At 38.6% G+C, this 15863-nt stretch overlaps 1 protein-coding gene and 1 long non-coding RNA gene across 3 annotated transcripts in view; one reads left to right on the top strand and one right to left on the bottom strand.

Annotated features, from left to right (window-relative positions):
* Nucleotides 1-15863, top strand: part of wipi1 (WD repeat domain, phosphoinositide interacting 1) — a 46631-nt gene that overhangs the window by 920 nt on the left and 29848 nt on the right. For both annotated transcript variants that reach the window (XM_088437204.1, XM_088437203.1), the window contains exons 2-3: nt 7248-7330; nt 12941-13107. In XM_088437204.1, the coding sequence (XP_088293330.1) occupies nt 7248-7330; nt 12941-13107 (250 nt within the window). The remainder of the gene's footprint in view (nt 1-7247; nt 7331-12940; nt 13108-15863) is intronic.
* LOC148410124 (uncharacterized) lies at nt 1628-13893 on the bottom strand. The gene is made up of 4 exons (XR_015868195.1): nt 13773-13893; nt 8140-8269; nt 7698-7893; nt 1628-2109 (listed from the first exon to the last, which is right to left on the bottom strand). It is a non-coding gene; the product is annotated as an uncharacterized LOC148410124 (long non-coding RNA).

Here is a 15863-nt window from a genome sequence, read left to right as displayed (position 1 = left end):
AATCGTGTTTGAGCCATTTTTTATTCGACTCTGTTTATAAATGGCCTTTGTCCCTTTCAAGTAGGCTCAGTTCAAATGTAACATTCAAGAATTAAATTTCAAATAGAATCACAGATATTCAGCATGTCCATGTCCATTTTCTTGTGCTCAATGGTGGCAGTGTCCCAAACACTGCAGAATGTAAATTGTGATTCATAAATTCAATGGTAATGGAGGCATATAACATAGACATACTGTATGTGTTAAACGTTTTCCAAATTGCATATTGAACATAACAATTATACATAATTTAACATAATTTTCAGGAAATTAATGTTTGAATATATTGAGTGAAACCCCGAATATATTGATTGATGCTTGAATATATTGAATGAAACTCCAAATATATTGATTGAAGCTTGAATATATTGAATGAAACCTCGAATATATTGTTTGAAGCTTGAATATATTGATTGATGCTTGAATATATTGAATGAAACCCTGAATATATTGATCGATGCTTGAATATATTGAATGAAGCCCCGAATATATTGATCGATGCTTGAATATATTTAATGAAACCCTGAATATATTGATTGAAGCATGAATATATTGAATGAAACCCCGAATATATTGAATGAAACCACGAATATATTGAATGAAGCTTTACTGAACCCAAGTCATGTCAGGTGATAGCCTTCTGAATTTGCAAGCTTAACAAAATGGCATCAGCTGAAACATTCCAGTACTTTACTGAACTGGAACATTTCTTTGCTACAGGTTCTACTCCAAATGACACTAACTATATATCACGTCACATCGAGGACCATATCTGTTATTGCGTCACTCAGTGCTTATGAGTAATAAAATTCAACAAAACATTGCTGAGAGAACATTTTGCATCCATCTAGATGGATTCTACAAGTTTCTAAGATAGATGTTGGCAGAACTAACAGTCCAACGTGAGAACTAATATTTAAACAAGTGTATGGGGATGGAGGCTAATGCAGGCCAAGAATAATCTACAAACTTTTTTTATCATAATTAAGAAAATTTATTCTCATGTTTATAAACATAGTAGCGCAATCTTTTTTTTCTTCTTTGAAGGTACAACATACTCGCTGCTCAACTGATTCACATACGAGATTTAGGATTTAGCTGGATCACCACATCTCAGATGCTGTCTGAAAACATCAAAACACTGTACAACTACAGGACACAACTGGGTCTGGTGGATTATGGGAGTTTGACTGACATTATAAAAGATGATCTGGATCGTCTTATTGCTGATATTATCAGACAAACCCCGGGTTCTGGAGAGACCTATGTCACTGGTAGTTTGAGAGGTAGAAGAGTCAGAGTTCAGCGTTGGCGGGTACGAGAGCGTTTAAGGACAGTAGATCCAGTGGGGTGAGCCTTGAGAGGATGAAGGGCAATTCAACGGAGGGTCTACAATGTCTCTCCCCCAAATGAAGTCTGGTATGTGTTTTATAAAGTTAATTAATATTAGTTATTTTTCTCTGGTCAGTAATGGGATTCATAAAGACTGATAAGACCAAAGCCACATAATGTTTGTAAAAAATATATGAAAGTGTGAGGTAATTCAATAGTGAGATAATGCAAAAAAAGTAAATCTTTCAACAACCAATAAGTTTTTTCCCTTGTCTTTATTTGTTCTCGTTTTAATTTTTTAAAGATTGTTTTCTTACAGATGATTACAATAATAGCCTAATAATAATAATAATAATAATAATAATAATAGTACATTTCTTCTCATTTCAGGCATATTGATACAAACAGCAAATTAAATCCATGGGGATTTGTCTATCATGGAGCAGTTGATGGCTACAGTCGCTGCATTACCTTTCTAAGATGTCGCACAGACAACTGAGCATCAACTGCCTTGCATCTTTTCTTGGGTGGTGTGGGTGTATTTGGGCTCCCACCCTGTGTCAGGGGTGATGCTGGTAGAGAGAACACTGATGTTGCACGATTCATGATTGCATATCAAGGAACAAACAAAGGAAGTTTCATGGTTGGACGTAGTGTGCATAAAATCCATTCAAAGTCTGTGTGGGGGTAAAAGATGGCTCAACTAGTTTGTTGTAGCATCGTAGCAGGATTTGTAACCTAAGGGAGATAAAACACAGTATGTGAAACAGTAATATGGTCATATGAAACTGGGGACAAAAGCTGAATTCTGGCTCACTTTGTCAAACAACTGTTGAAGCTAAAAGAGCACACAGTAAAAGGAAATGATGTAGTGTCAATACATACAAGCACTTAAAATTAAGATGTCATAATATAGTGTGCTGTGGTAATCTTGCAAATATCTAATGAAAGAGGAAAAAATATGACAAATACAACACAAGGATTCCAGTCTCACCAATACTTATAGAGTTAAATCAGTAGGCTGGCTCATATAATTAAAAAATAGAAAATGAGTGGGCATCATTTTTTTTTTTTTTTTTTCTAGATGGCGTCATGTGTGAAGTGTTATTGTAACATAATGTTGCTAATGGATAACTTGTGGACGTATTTGTGTTTTTCTTCTGGAGCTTTTGATCCTCTGTTTATAGTGACTGTCCTGGAGAACAGAGAGCTGTCTGTGCTTTAACACTGTGGAGACCTTTATTAAGACTTTCTGATCTGTGAGGTAGAAACACGAGCTGAAGAGGCTGAACGACAGGGTGAATGACTGAGAACTGACAGACAGATCAGTCACGTCACATACTTATGGTCAATATGCATTTAAAAAACATTTAAAGTGACACTTAAGTGATGTACTTAAGTAAAGTTGGCAAGATATTGGCAGATTCGGACTTTCGCGATCAATACCTCTCAGACAAAACGTCGTCGAAACACCAAAGTTGCCTTTATGGCTCCTTCGTAACACGGACTACCAGCTACAATGTCAAAAAAAGACATTTGTAAAATATTTAAACCGTTTCTTTCGGTGAAAAGACGCAATTGATCTCTATGAGCAGCAGAGGCTGGGCGAGTGCGCAAGGGACCGTCTGCAAATTACTAGATGAGGAGGGGAAAAAAACAATAACGCCACAATTTGTGATTATGAATTCAACGAACACATCAAAGACATTAACATAATCATATTGGGACAGTGCTTTTGGATAAAAAAGTGTTTGTTTAATTTTGGACAATGTTTGTACTTAAAAATCATTAATAAACTGAATATTCATCTATAGCTCCAATATTGTTTAATATAAGGAGTCCAAAATCACTGGGCACATTCATGACATTTTCATGATCAAACTACAACACTTGTTTTTTCAGTAAATTATTTTGATAAATTTTGGGGATTTATTTTAAATGCTTGTTAATCATTTATACCCTCAAAATGAATCAGTGGCTCCACTTTTTGAGTTGGGGTGAACACTCCTAAATTACTACAACCATCAATGAAGTACTCCCAATTATGCTACAACTGCTGGTTTTCTAATAAATTCCTTTGCCTAATTTTAAGGATTTTTTAAATGCATATTGACCATAATTTACCAATATATTGATCAATAGCTCTGCTGTTGGTTGAGTTAGAGACTCCAAAATCACCACACACAACAGTGGCATAACTCCCCTTAGGCTACATTCTCTGGTTTTCAAATAATACCCTCTGCCTAATTTTAAGGATTTTATTTATGATTATTGATCAATATTTAAAAATATATTGATCAATAGCTCTGCTGTTGGTTGGATTAGGGACTCCAAAATCACCACACACATCGGTGGCATCCCTCCCCTTATGCTACAGTCCTTAGTTTTCAAATAAATCCCTCTGCCTATTTTTAAGGATTTTTTTATTTTGATTGAGCAATAACTACACATATATTGATCAATAGCTTTGCTGTTGGTTGGGTAAGGGACTCCAAAATCACCACACTCATCGGTGGCTTCCCTCCCCTATTGCTGCATTCCTATGTTTTTCAAATAAATCCCTCTGCCTATTTTTAAGGATTTTTTTTTATTATTATTGAGCAATAATTACACATATATTGATCAATAGCTTTGCTGTTGGTTGGGTTAGGGACTCCAAAATCACCACACACATCGGTGGCATCCCTCCCCTTATGCTACATTCTTTGGTTTTTAAATAAATCCCTATGCCTAATTTTAAGGATTTTTTTTATGATTATTGATCAATATTTACACATATATTGATCAATAGCTCTGGGTTTAGTTGGGTTAGGGACCCCAAAATTACCACACACATCAATTACACCCCTCCCCTTATGCTCCGTTCTCTGGTTTTCAAATAAATCCTTCTGCCTAATTTTAAGGATTTTTTATGCGTATTGATCAATAATTACCCATGTATTGATCAATAGCTCGGCTTTTTGTTGGGTTAGAGACTCCAAAATCACCGCACACATCAGTGACATTCCTTCCTTCATGCTACATCCTCTGGATTTCTAATGAACCCCTTTGATTAATTTTAAGGATTTTTTTCTGACTATTGACCAATGTTTACCAATATATTGACCAACAGCTCTGCTGTTGGTTGGGTTAGAGGTATTAATTTGAAAACCAGAGAATGTAGCATAAGGAGAGGAATGTCATTGATGTGTGTGGTGATTTTGGAGACCTCAACCCAACCAACAGCAGAGCTATTGATCAATATATGGGTAAATATTGATCAATAATGATAAAAAAAATCCTTAAAAATTGGCAAAGGAATTTATTTAAAAACCAGAGAATGTAGCATAAGCGGAAAGATGTCACTGATGTGTGTGGTGATTTTGGAGTCTCTAACCCAACCAACAGCAGAGCTATTGATCAATATACTGTATGGGTAAATATTGATCAATAATGATAAAATATTCCTTAAAAAAAGGTAAAGGGATTTATTTGAAAACCAAAGAATGTAGCATAAGGCGAGGGGTATCACTGTTGTGTGTGGTGATTTTGGAGTCCCTAACTCAACCAACAGCAGAGCTATTGATCAATATATTGGTAAATTATGGTCAATATGCATTTAAAAAAATCCTCAAAATTGGGCAAAGGAATTTATTAGAAAACCAGCAGGTGTAGCATAATTGGGAGTACTTCATTGATGGTTGTAGTGATTTAGAAGTGTTTACCCCAACTCAAAAAGGGGAGCCAGTGATTCATTTTGAGGGTATAAATGATTAACAAGCAATTAAAAAAAATCCCCAAAATTTATCAAAATAATTTATTTAAAAAACGAGTGTTGTAGTGTGATCATGAACATGTCATGAATGTGCCCAGTGATTTTGGATTCCTTATATTAAACAATTTTGGAGCTATAGATGAATATTCAGTTTATTAATGATTTTTAGGTACAAAAATTGGCCAAAATTAAACAAACGCTTTTTTATCCTTGGGCCAATCTTACAATGCTTTAGGGTTTTTTTTTTTTTGCATTGGATGAAGGAGGTTTAATTTTTTGGAAGTGATTTATTTTAGAAATTTTTTAAAAATAGGATGACAAATGTATTTTTTTTGGGGGGGGGTGACAAAAAAAGAAACACCGTCAATATTTGGAGCGATGGACCTACAATCACAATTGGGGTAGACTTCCAAAAATGACGGACCCCTGAAAACCTTAAGGCAGGGGTAGGGAACTCCGGTTCCTCGAGAGCCCTATCCTGCCTGTTTTTGATGTCTCACTTTTGACACACCTGGTTGAAATGATCGTGATCGTTATCATGCTTCCAAAGGGCTTGCTGATGAGCTGATGATTTGAACCTGGTGTGATAGGCAAAGAAGACATCAAAAATAGGCAGGATATGGCTCTCGAGGAACCGGAGTTCCCTACCCCTGCCTTAAGGGGTCCACGTACCAACAGACTACAAATGACAGATAAGAAAAACATGTAAGATGTTTGTTACATTGTAAATCCATCCATCCATTATCTGTAGCCGCATATCCTCACAAGGGTCACAGGCCTGCTGTTGCCCATCATAGCTGACTTGGGGCAGTTAGGCAGGGGACACCCACAAATGGTTGCCAGCCAGAGACGCACAACCACTCAAGCGCCCAATCACACCTAAGGACAATTTAGTATGTCCAATACACCTGGCATGCATGTTTTTGGAGTGTGGGAGGAAGCCAGAGTGCCTGGAGAGAACCCACACAGGCTCGGGGAGAACATGCAAACTCTACGCAGGATGGCCAGAGTGAGGTGGATTATTGAACTTGTGTCTCTGAACTGTGAGGATGATGTGCTAATTAATGCACCACCACCTATTTTTATGTCGAGAGCATTAAATACGCATAAATGTAGGAATATCCATCCTGCCATCCATTATGTTGGCCGCGTATCCTCATAAGAGTTGCAAATGTCTTGGAGCCCATTCCAGCTATCTTTGGGCAGTAGGTGAGGTATACCCTGAACTGTTTGCCAGTCAATTACAGGGCAGACAAAGACAAACAAATATTCCATCTCACAAACACACCTGTGGATAGGGGATATTGGTGGTACAGGGGCTCTCCTCCTCACTGTGACGTTATATAGAGCAGAGTTTTTCAACCTTTTTTTGATCCAAAGCACACTTTTTTTAATTGAAAATATTTACAGGTATACCACCACGAAAATTAAAAAAATTGAAACTACGTAGCCTATATTAACCATACAACTCATTCTAATAAAAGTGTTAACATGAATCAAACACCATTTAACGCCCCTTTTCTTGACTCAAACCTTTTCTTGACTCCACCTATTAGCAAAGAGTAATCTTTACATGATTGCGGGGAAACATACTACTCTCACAGTCAACAAAAGCACATCGATTCCGAAAAAACTCAAATAAATAAATAAATATGAATTTAGATCATTTGTGGTTAAAAAAAAACACTGACATAGAGAGATTCTTGCGCCTCTGAGTGTGCAGGAACAAGCAAGAATAACTAAAGCTACGAATAACTAAGAAAAACTAAAACCAAAATAAAACTTTGGTTCTGTTTAGAGTGAGACATTTACACTATAACATGGTTAAAAGCTCCACAAAGCTGAATTTCCATGTTAGGGCCCCTTTAATATATTAAACTTTCTTTATGTTGAAAAACATTGACATAGAGAGATTCCAGTACGTAATCCCTTATCTGTTTGGGCGGCGTGGTGTTGACAGTGCAGGAATGAGCAAGACTCAAGGTACTGTACTCAAAAAAAAAAAAAAAAAACACTCTCTTTACACATTTACATTGTAACATGATTAAATGCTCCAAAACGTTGAATTTTGTTGATAGGGGCCCTTCAGTATTGTTTATATACCTGTGTGTGTGTTTTTCAGGTCATTGGCTTTGGGAACAAAGACTGGGTACAAGCTGTTTTCTATGACCACAGTGAATAAACTGGACTGCATTCATGAGAGTGGTTAGTATCAAATCAAATCAAGTTTATTTGTATAGCCCTGAATCACCGAAGTCTCAAAGGGCTTCATTGGTGAAAAGAAGTCTTAACTTGACTTCTTTTGTAAAAAAAGAAGTCGTACAGAGACATCTTTTCATCATAAGTACGCAACAACATCCTCTGATCAAAGCTCCCTGAAGGGGAAGGAAAAACTCAATAACCCCAATTTGGGGAAAATCAAAAACCTTCAGAAGGGACCACAGGTGGGAGGAGCCCCCTTCCAGGCTCAACAGGTTGAAGTGGATGCTGTGTGTACCAAATACAAATACAGATACAGATAGACACATTGTGCAATATTAGGCACGAAACGTCCAGTGCAAAGCTGTCTTGCCTGCACTCGAAGCCATTGGGCAGGAACCTCCCCACAGTCCGGCCAGGTGGTCCATCCCAACAAAAAACACCGCAGAGGAGGTGGTTGATCTCATAACCCATGATGGTCAGTCAGCGCAGGGCCTGATCATCTCAAATCATCTCTCACCATCTAGCCCCCCTCTCCGAGCCGGAAGAGGGGAGGAAGAAGAAGAAAGCTGCAATTAGACAGACCCATTAACTAAATGCTTGCGTGTGTAAATGTGTTTTTAGTCGGGAACTACAGGTTTTTACTGAGGTGGCTGTGCGAACTTCCATAGGTAGGGCATTCCAGAGTACTGGCACGCGAATAGAAAAAGCCCTTGATCATTCACAAACTGGCATTTGTGACCGAAGTTGTCGGGACAAATACATGATAGAAATTAGCTAAACTGCGTAAAAATTTTATAAGTAATTAACATCACCTTAAACTCACATCTCAGGTGTATTGGAAGCCAATGCAGGTCAGCTATTCTCGGAGTAATATGATCAAACTTTCTTATCCTCGTCAAGAGTCGTCAAGGTCTCGCTGCTGCATTTTGTACAGACTGCAGACTGTTGACACAAGACATAGCCCAGAAAACAAAACGTTACAATCGTCAAGGCATGACGTGACAAATGCATGTTTCAGCATCGCTAGGAGACAGAATAGGGCGAATTTTAGTGATATTGCGAAGATGATAAAACGCCGTTCTCGTCGTGTTCTTAATATGTGTTTGAAAAGAGAGTTGAGTCAAATATCACGCCGAGGTTTTTTGCAACTCCACTTTGGGCAATAGTACAATTATCCAGGTTCAAAGTGGCAATCTTAAACAAGTGCTGATGATAAGCAGGGCCAATAATTAACATCTCTGTTTTACTGGGGTTGAGAAGCAGAAAATTGGAAGACATCCATTGTTTAATCTCGGCAAGGCAGCCCTCCAAGTTACAGCACTTGCGCGGATCTGTTATTTCTAAAGGCATGTATAGTTGGGTATCATCAGCATAGCAATGAAAACTAATACAGTAGCATGTTTATGTATAATATCGCCAAGAGGGATCATGTAGATCACAGGTGTCAAACTCAAGGCCCGGGGGCCAGAACCAGCCCGCCACATCATTTTATGAGGCCTGACAAATGTTGATTTGATTACAAGTTTCTAGCTAAACTTGCAGGTTATCTTAAAAAAAAAAACGTTTCTGTTCCAAATCTGTCTTTTGAACAGTTTTTATCGGCCTCTGATTTCAAAAATAGGTAGGGATGTAAACAGGCGAAACACGGCATTTATTAGACACTTTTTTCTATTTTTAAGTCCTAAATTTTCAGGATTTTAGAGAAATTCGGGGGTACGTTAAAATTTAAGCAATGACTGTTAAGGATGCTTTTATAGACTATTTTTAGATGTATTCCGCCCCTCTGGCAGAAACTATAACTACAATGTGGTCCATGATAAAAATGAGTTTGACACCCTTGATAGATGATAAACAGTAAAGGACCAAGTACTGACCCCTGCAGGACACCACATGAAAGATTCAGAGATTGCATTGCCATGAGAGACACTATGCGTCCTTCCTGAGATGTATTTTGTAAGACCTGAACCAAGAAAGTGCTGATCCCGAGATACCTACACATGATTCAAAACGTTCTATAAGAATATGATGATCAGTAGTGTCAAATGCGGCACTCAGGTCAAGCAATAATAACATTGATGAGATGTTGGAATCCATGGCTAAGAGATTCGTCACTTTTACAAGGCTATCTCAGTTGAGTGGTCGGTCCCAAATCCTTACTGAAGGAGTTCAAATCTACTGTTATCGACTATGTAATTGCTAAGCTGTTGTGCTATAACTTTCTCAAGATTTTTCACATGAAACGAAAGTAGTGACACTTGTCTGTAATTAGAAAGATTTTCAGGGTCAAGGTGAGGTTTCTTAAGTTGTGGTTGAATGATGGCAGTCTGTCAGGTTCATTTGACAGACATTTGTAAGAAACTGTACACAAAAAAGGAGACAAGGTATTCTTCCCAACTCATGCATGAGGGGAGCGAAGAGGAACTGGCCAAAGACAATTCTACTGCGCTCTGCCAGTCTCTCCGACCCCTCTCACTTTTATTTGATACAGAGATCCCTAACTACTGTACATGAATGTGCCGGCCCTAAAGGGGCAGAAAAAAATGCAACTCTATGGCCGGAACCTTGTGTACTTGTCCTTCTATGTGTGAGCATGTGGATGAGAAACAAATGCATGTGTGATAAAATGTATGTATGATAAAATACGTAGCAAGTCATTCTGATAAAATATTATGCGTAGCATGATAAGAGTCATCGATAAGAGTCACAGCTGCAGGAGCGCTTCATCAGGCAGGTTTGAGCGGCCTTCCTTCTACTTGAGACAAAACAATACCAAGGCAGGTTTTTTTCCCCACAAGCAGTGCACTCATTCAAACAGCATACCACCAACATACCACGGCAGTTTATATTTTATAGTAAATTCATAGTCACTAAAATAATTATAATCCAAACTACAATCATTCACACAGCAAAGCATTTCTTCATTGCAAGCATTAATGATGTGTAGTAAATGTATATTCACTATATCTACAATTATTGTAACACAGTCTTAAAAGCTTCCGGTACAATGCCAGAGGACAGTGACAAATTGATAATATTCAAGCCAGATGATCCTAAGATCGGAAATAAGTCTTTTAATAAGTTTGCCTGGAAGCAGGTCGAGCAAGTTGTCTTTGCTGCTTTAACCAAGTATGTAAGACACTCCAGGGATATCAAAACAAATTGGGACATGGTTACCAGACTTTCAGTAACCTGAATATCCAAACTAGCATCAGCAATCACAGAGGGTAAGTGGTGCCGCGCCTTTTATTCCATCCCTTATTAGCTGAATCCGCTATGTACAAAATTGCATGAACTCATGTGCTGAAAGGAGGGAGCTATGATTAATCTGCTGCTGTTACGTTTCTTTGCTACCATGTCAAATAAATATTTCGGGTTGTATTTATTAAGACCAATCATTTTGGAAAAAAAAAATGTTTGCTCTTTATATTTCACCATGCTATCGCACCAGGCCTGACGGAAAACCTCGAGTTTGGTTGTTCACCATTTACGCTGAAGCTTTCTACTTAATAGTATAAGCGTCCGCATTTCATCTGCAAACCACGGCCTGTACCACTTCGGATGAGTTTAAATCTTATCGGTGTTATGGAGTTTAGGAAATATATAAGAACCATTTTGAAATCGTTTGTGAGCTTCTCAATTGAACCAAAAACGACGGAAAAAGAAGCTGTTGCCAAAGGCAGTAGTTCAGAAAGTGCAGCAGTGGTTGATGAGTTACCATTACAGCTCTTACAACCTTGGTTGTGGTCAATAAAACCACACTGAGCCAGGCCTTCGAATGTTATAAGATAATCAGACTTAGTGTTAGAATATGGCAATATTGTGACATTTTAGGTTGTTTGGCCATGGGTTAACACTAAATCTAAGATATTGCCATTGCCGTTACGCCAAATGCATCGATTATTGCTTGAAATGCTATAGTAAGTGGCTTGCGACAGGTAGTTCATATGAATATTGAATTAGCCCATAATTAATGTGTGTGAAATTGGGCCTGTAAGAATTGACCATAAAGCTTACATTAAGTGAATTGTACATTTTGCCATCTCATGGTGGAGCAATTTGTTGCCCTCCCTGTGAGCTTTCTGACATGAGATTAGTTGAAAATCAATCATTCTCAGACATTTAGACACTTTTTTTGCAGCTGTATCTCACACTAATGTGCCAGAGCAGAGTGGTTGGGAAACACTGACCAAACACATCACTGTCTAAAAAAAAAAAAAAAAATAACTGTTGTCAATTAGGTGATAAAATCTTTGATTTCCCTCGTTTTCTAGTGACAAGAAAATGAAACCTCCTGAACCGTGTGTTTATTTTATTTTTTTTATTATCTGCATGAGTTATTAAATCAGCCATAAATTCAGGGGATTTATTTACTGTAATTCATCTACTAAAGAGAATGGTGGCGAGGAGCTGGATCACATAACAAGAGCCTAAATGCCTTGAAGGTGTGATTAGTGCATGGTTAGGTTTGAGACCAGATTCTGAAATTAGGGCGACCCCCCCCCTTTTTTTTTTTTTTACAAAGGTGAGCAACGTGTGATCCCACAAAGTTTTGGGGAGAGGCGTCATTTATCGGTAAGAATTCATTTGGTTTTAACCAGGTTTTGCAGAGATCAAACACTTTAAGATCGTGATCTCTGAAAGGTCATTTATAAGAAGGGCTTTTGAATAAAGTGACCTAATATTTATAAAGCCGAATTAAAACCGAGAAAGTTTTCCAAAACTATTTGAAGTCATAGAGTTATTGGTATTACTATTAATAAGATTATGATGCCTAGGTCTCAGTTTGTATTTTGAGTAAATAAAACCTCATTGCAATGTAATAATGGAGGAATCAGGTTGTTAACGGCTAACATAAATATTAATATTCTGACTAGGTCCTAGGTCATTAATCCTACTGATTGAGGAAGCATAACTGCATTCCCCATTTAGCACCACCTCAGCAGAAACCTTATCACGAGGGGATTCAGAATTATGTAATAAAACAGTGTGTGGATTGCAGTGAGCTAGACTAAGTATACTATGTGTGTTGTAACAGTCCACCTAGTGCCAGTTAACTCTAGCCTTTACGGCTCCATATCCGTTCTAGCAGGCTCACTACTCACCTGCGACCCAACATGCTCTAATTTGAGAATGATTTCAGGCTTATATGCGATACTATTCTAATGAAGCATTCATTTGCATAATTTCCCTACACACAGAAAACTACTATGGAAGAAACTTATATTGCTTTCATCATCAGCAGAAGAACAAAGTACAACATCAAAAGGAACAGCAAATTCTGTGGCATATACTGTTTGCATGTCCCTGACATAATACAGTTCAGTATGACAAAAAAAAGTAATGGATCTGATAGCTTAGCCACAAATAGTCATGATTGTTTTTCTACTACCTCAACTACGACGGAATGCTTTCTTAAACCTGAATGTAATCTTACATAAATAAATCAGGTCATTGAGTAATTCACTCGAATTATGTGATGTATCTAAGAAATTTAGAGGTATTCATCAAAAAATTTTGGATGCCATTATCTTGTGTATTAAGTATTACTGTACTTTGTAAGGGTGGCTATATTATACTAATTGTTTCTTGTATGTCTTCTCCTTGTCCAAACAGAGGCTTCTAATGTTTACATTGTAGAGCGTCTTTTCTCTAGCAGTCTGGTTGTCATCGTAAGCACCACCACACCACAACTTATGAACATCTACCACTTCAAGAAGGGCACAGAGATTTGCAACTACAGCTACCCCAGCAACATTCTGACTGTTAGGCTCAACAGACATGTAAGATGGTAGTGGTGTCAAAAAAAAAATTGAGACCATATGGTTCATGCCTCAGTTTTTCTCTTGTGTGTGCTGTTTCAGTCACAATTTGACACCGTAATCCAGTAGCTTTGTTTCCTTCCCATTCAACTCTTGCATCACATAAAACACTGTCATCACACAAATGCACGTTTATTTACATCCTACATAGGTGTTCTTAAGGGTGCGTGTGGGAACATTTGTATATTGGTAAAACGGAGAGGATCATAAAACGTGGGGTTCAGGGTTTTCTATGATGTCTCCAGCTAGTTCCCTTTCGAGTGGCAAATATGGATATGTATGCTCCAGTTAAAGAACATGTACCGTTGCTCCATTTAGCACATTTATTAACTGTGGTCTGCAATAATACAAAGAACAAATGTTAACATACATACATACAGTACATACACCATTCAATCCACTACTTAACAAGCAGCATAACATTCTTAACTTCTAAACTTACTGCATTCAGCTCTAGCCAAACACAAATAAATGCTTCCTCATAGGAGCGAAACGCCATTAGCACAGTTAGCATGCCGCCGAACACAACAATCTAAGCGCAGTAAATGACGTCACACACAAGCATACACCCGCTCCACAACACACAACCAATGTCCAAACTGAACGCTACAAGGAAATAAACTCACCTTTTGTCACATACACACAATCACAAATGCGCTAGAATGTGCGTTTTGAGCAACTTTATCGAGCTACGTCACGGACTGAACGGTGTCGCGGACGGGGAAAAAAGGAAAACTACGGTGGGTCATTCACTTTAGGCTAGTGTTGCGTTCACGGAATGCTCACAGCATGGGAATCTACAACATCGCACGCAAACATCACATCGAACGAAAGTACAAACATATAAACAATGTGGGCTTTCTAACAATTGGAGATAGCACAACATGTGCAATGAGATATTGAGAGATTAGAATGCCATTAGATTCCTCATCCCTGCACAGGGGGGGGGGCAATGGTGTACACAAGAGGATGCATGACAGTAAAATACACCGCCAAACAGGGTGAGACTTCAAAATAAACATTACCATATCAAATAACATAAAATATAAATGCAGTGGGCCCCCGTGTTACGAACTTAATCCGTTCAGCGGCTATGCTCGTAACTCGAATTGCTCGTATGACGGGCAATCCAAACCTATGTTAATTAGTGAATGCGTGCAACGCGTGCAAAAACCTTAGGTAAAAACATCACGACTTTATACACATATTAAAAATTAGTAACATCATCTACTGTACAGTTAAATCAAATGCCGTATGGCTGCCTTGCCCTCTTCATGACATCGATCAATGCTGGCCTGCCACAAAACATGTATCCATCCATCATGACCTGTTCTCCACACGAGTCTATTCCAACAGCGTGAATAACAGGGCCAAAAACAGGCATTTTACTTACTTTAAAATCCAAAACGGCATCAGTATGCTGTTCTCACTAACACGGTCTTCCTGCATTCAAATTCATGTTTGATATGTATTCAACAATAGCTCCACCCGCAGGTGAATTATTTACTACTGACTGATTGTCCGGCTGGAAGCTCCCAAACACACAATTTCACCTCTCCAGCATTTTCTACTGTGAAACGTTGTAGCTAATAAACAAAACATTGCTGTTTAATTGGCCGAAAGCTCATGGCGTTATATTTGTGCCACAATTACGCACGCGCGGAAAAAAAATTTGAGCGTTGAAAATCAAACTGAGTGAGCGAAAACAGATTTTGAGCGCAGAAAAAAAGTTTTTGAAAAGAAGTTTCTCGCTCAAAATTCCTTTTTGCTCGCTCGCAATAGCATTCTTGCGCTCAACATCTCGCTCTCGTTCGCGATACTCCTCCCTCCCTCGCTCAACATCGCGTTTGCTCAACATCGAGCTCTCGCTCGATCGAGTCGTCCTCCGCGCTCGCTCAGTTCTGCTCACGCGTTACATTTGTGCCACAAAACCAGCCAATCAGAGCTTGTAAAAGCACATTGATTGACAGCTTGGTATCCAATGAGATTGCTTGTTGTGTTCACCCGGAACGAGCAAACGAGAATGCGTCACATCGACGTGGGCGGGAGGGGTGGGCTTATATTATTAAAGTACAAAAACTAACAAGGTATTTCTGTCAAATGATACAATACAGTAATAATAATAATATTAAAATTAATTCTCCAGCCCAAGTCCGTGTTGACGCACTCTCGTTTGCCCTTTTCGGGTGAACACAGGGTACAGTTTGCCCTTTTCGGGTGAACACAGGGCAAACGAGAGTGCGTCAACGGATAGCGTACAAGCAATCTCATTGGATACTAAGCTTGTCAATCAAAGTGCTTTTACAAGCTCTGATTGGCTGGTTTTGTGGCACAAACGTAATGCGTGAGCAGAACTGAGCGAGCGCAGAGGACGACTCGATCGAGCGAGAGCTCGATGTTGAGCGAACGCGATGTTGAGCGAGGGAGAGAGGAGTATCGCGAGCGAGAGCGAGATGTTGAGCGAGAGAGGGCTATCCCGAGCGAGCAAAAAGGAATTTTGAGCGAGCAATTTCTTTTTCTGTGTTCAAACTCCATCGGTGCGCGCTCAAACTCTTATCATTACGCGTTCAATAGTTTTTTTCTTGCTCTCAAAATCTGTTTTCGCTCGCTCAGTTTGATTTTCTCCGCTCATTTTTTTTCCGCGCGTGCGTAATTGTGGCACAAATATAACGCCATAAAAGCTCTGCCTCCTCAACTCCAGAACCAAAATGAAACTA

The sequence above is a fragment of the Hippichthys cyanospilos genome, chromosome 16 (genome assembly GCF_059441005.1).
Source record: "Hippichthys cyanospilos isolate Australia breed blue-spotted pipefish chromosome 16, RoL_Hcya_1.0, whole genome shotgun sequence".
In the NCBI taxonomy this organism is placed as follows: Eukaryota; Metazoa; Chordata; class Actinopteri; order Syngnathiformes; family Syngnathidae; genus Hippichthys; species Hippichthys cyanospilos.
This window is presented reverse-complemented; position numbering and strand designations above follow the sequence as displayed.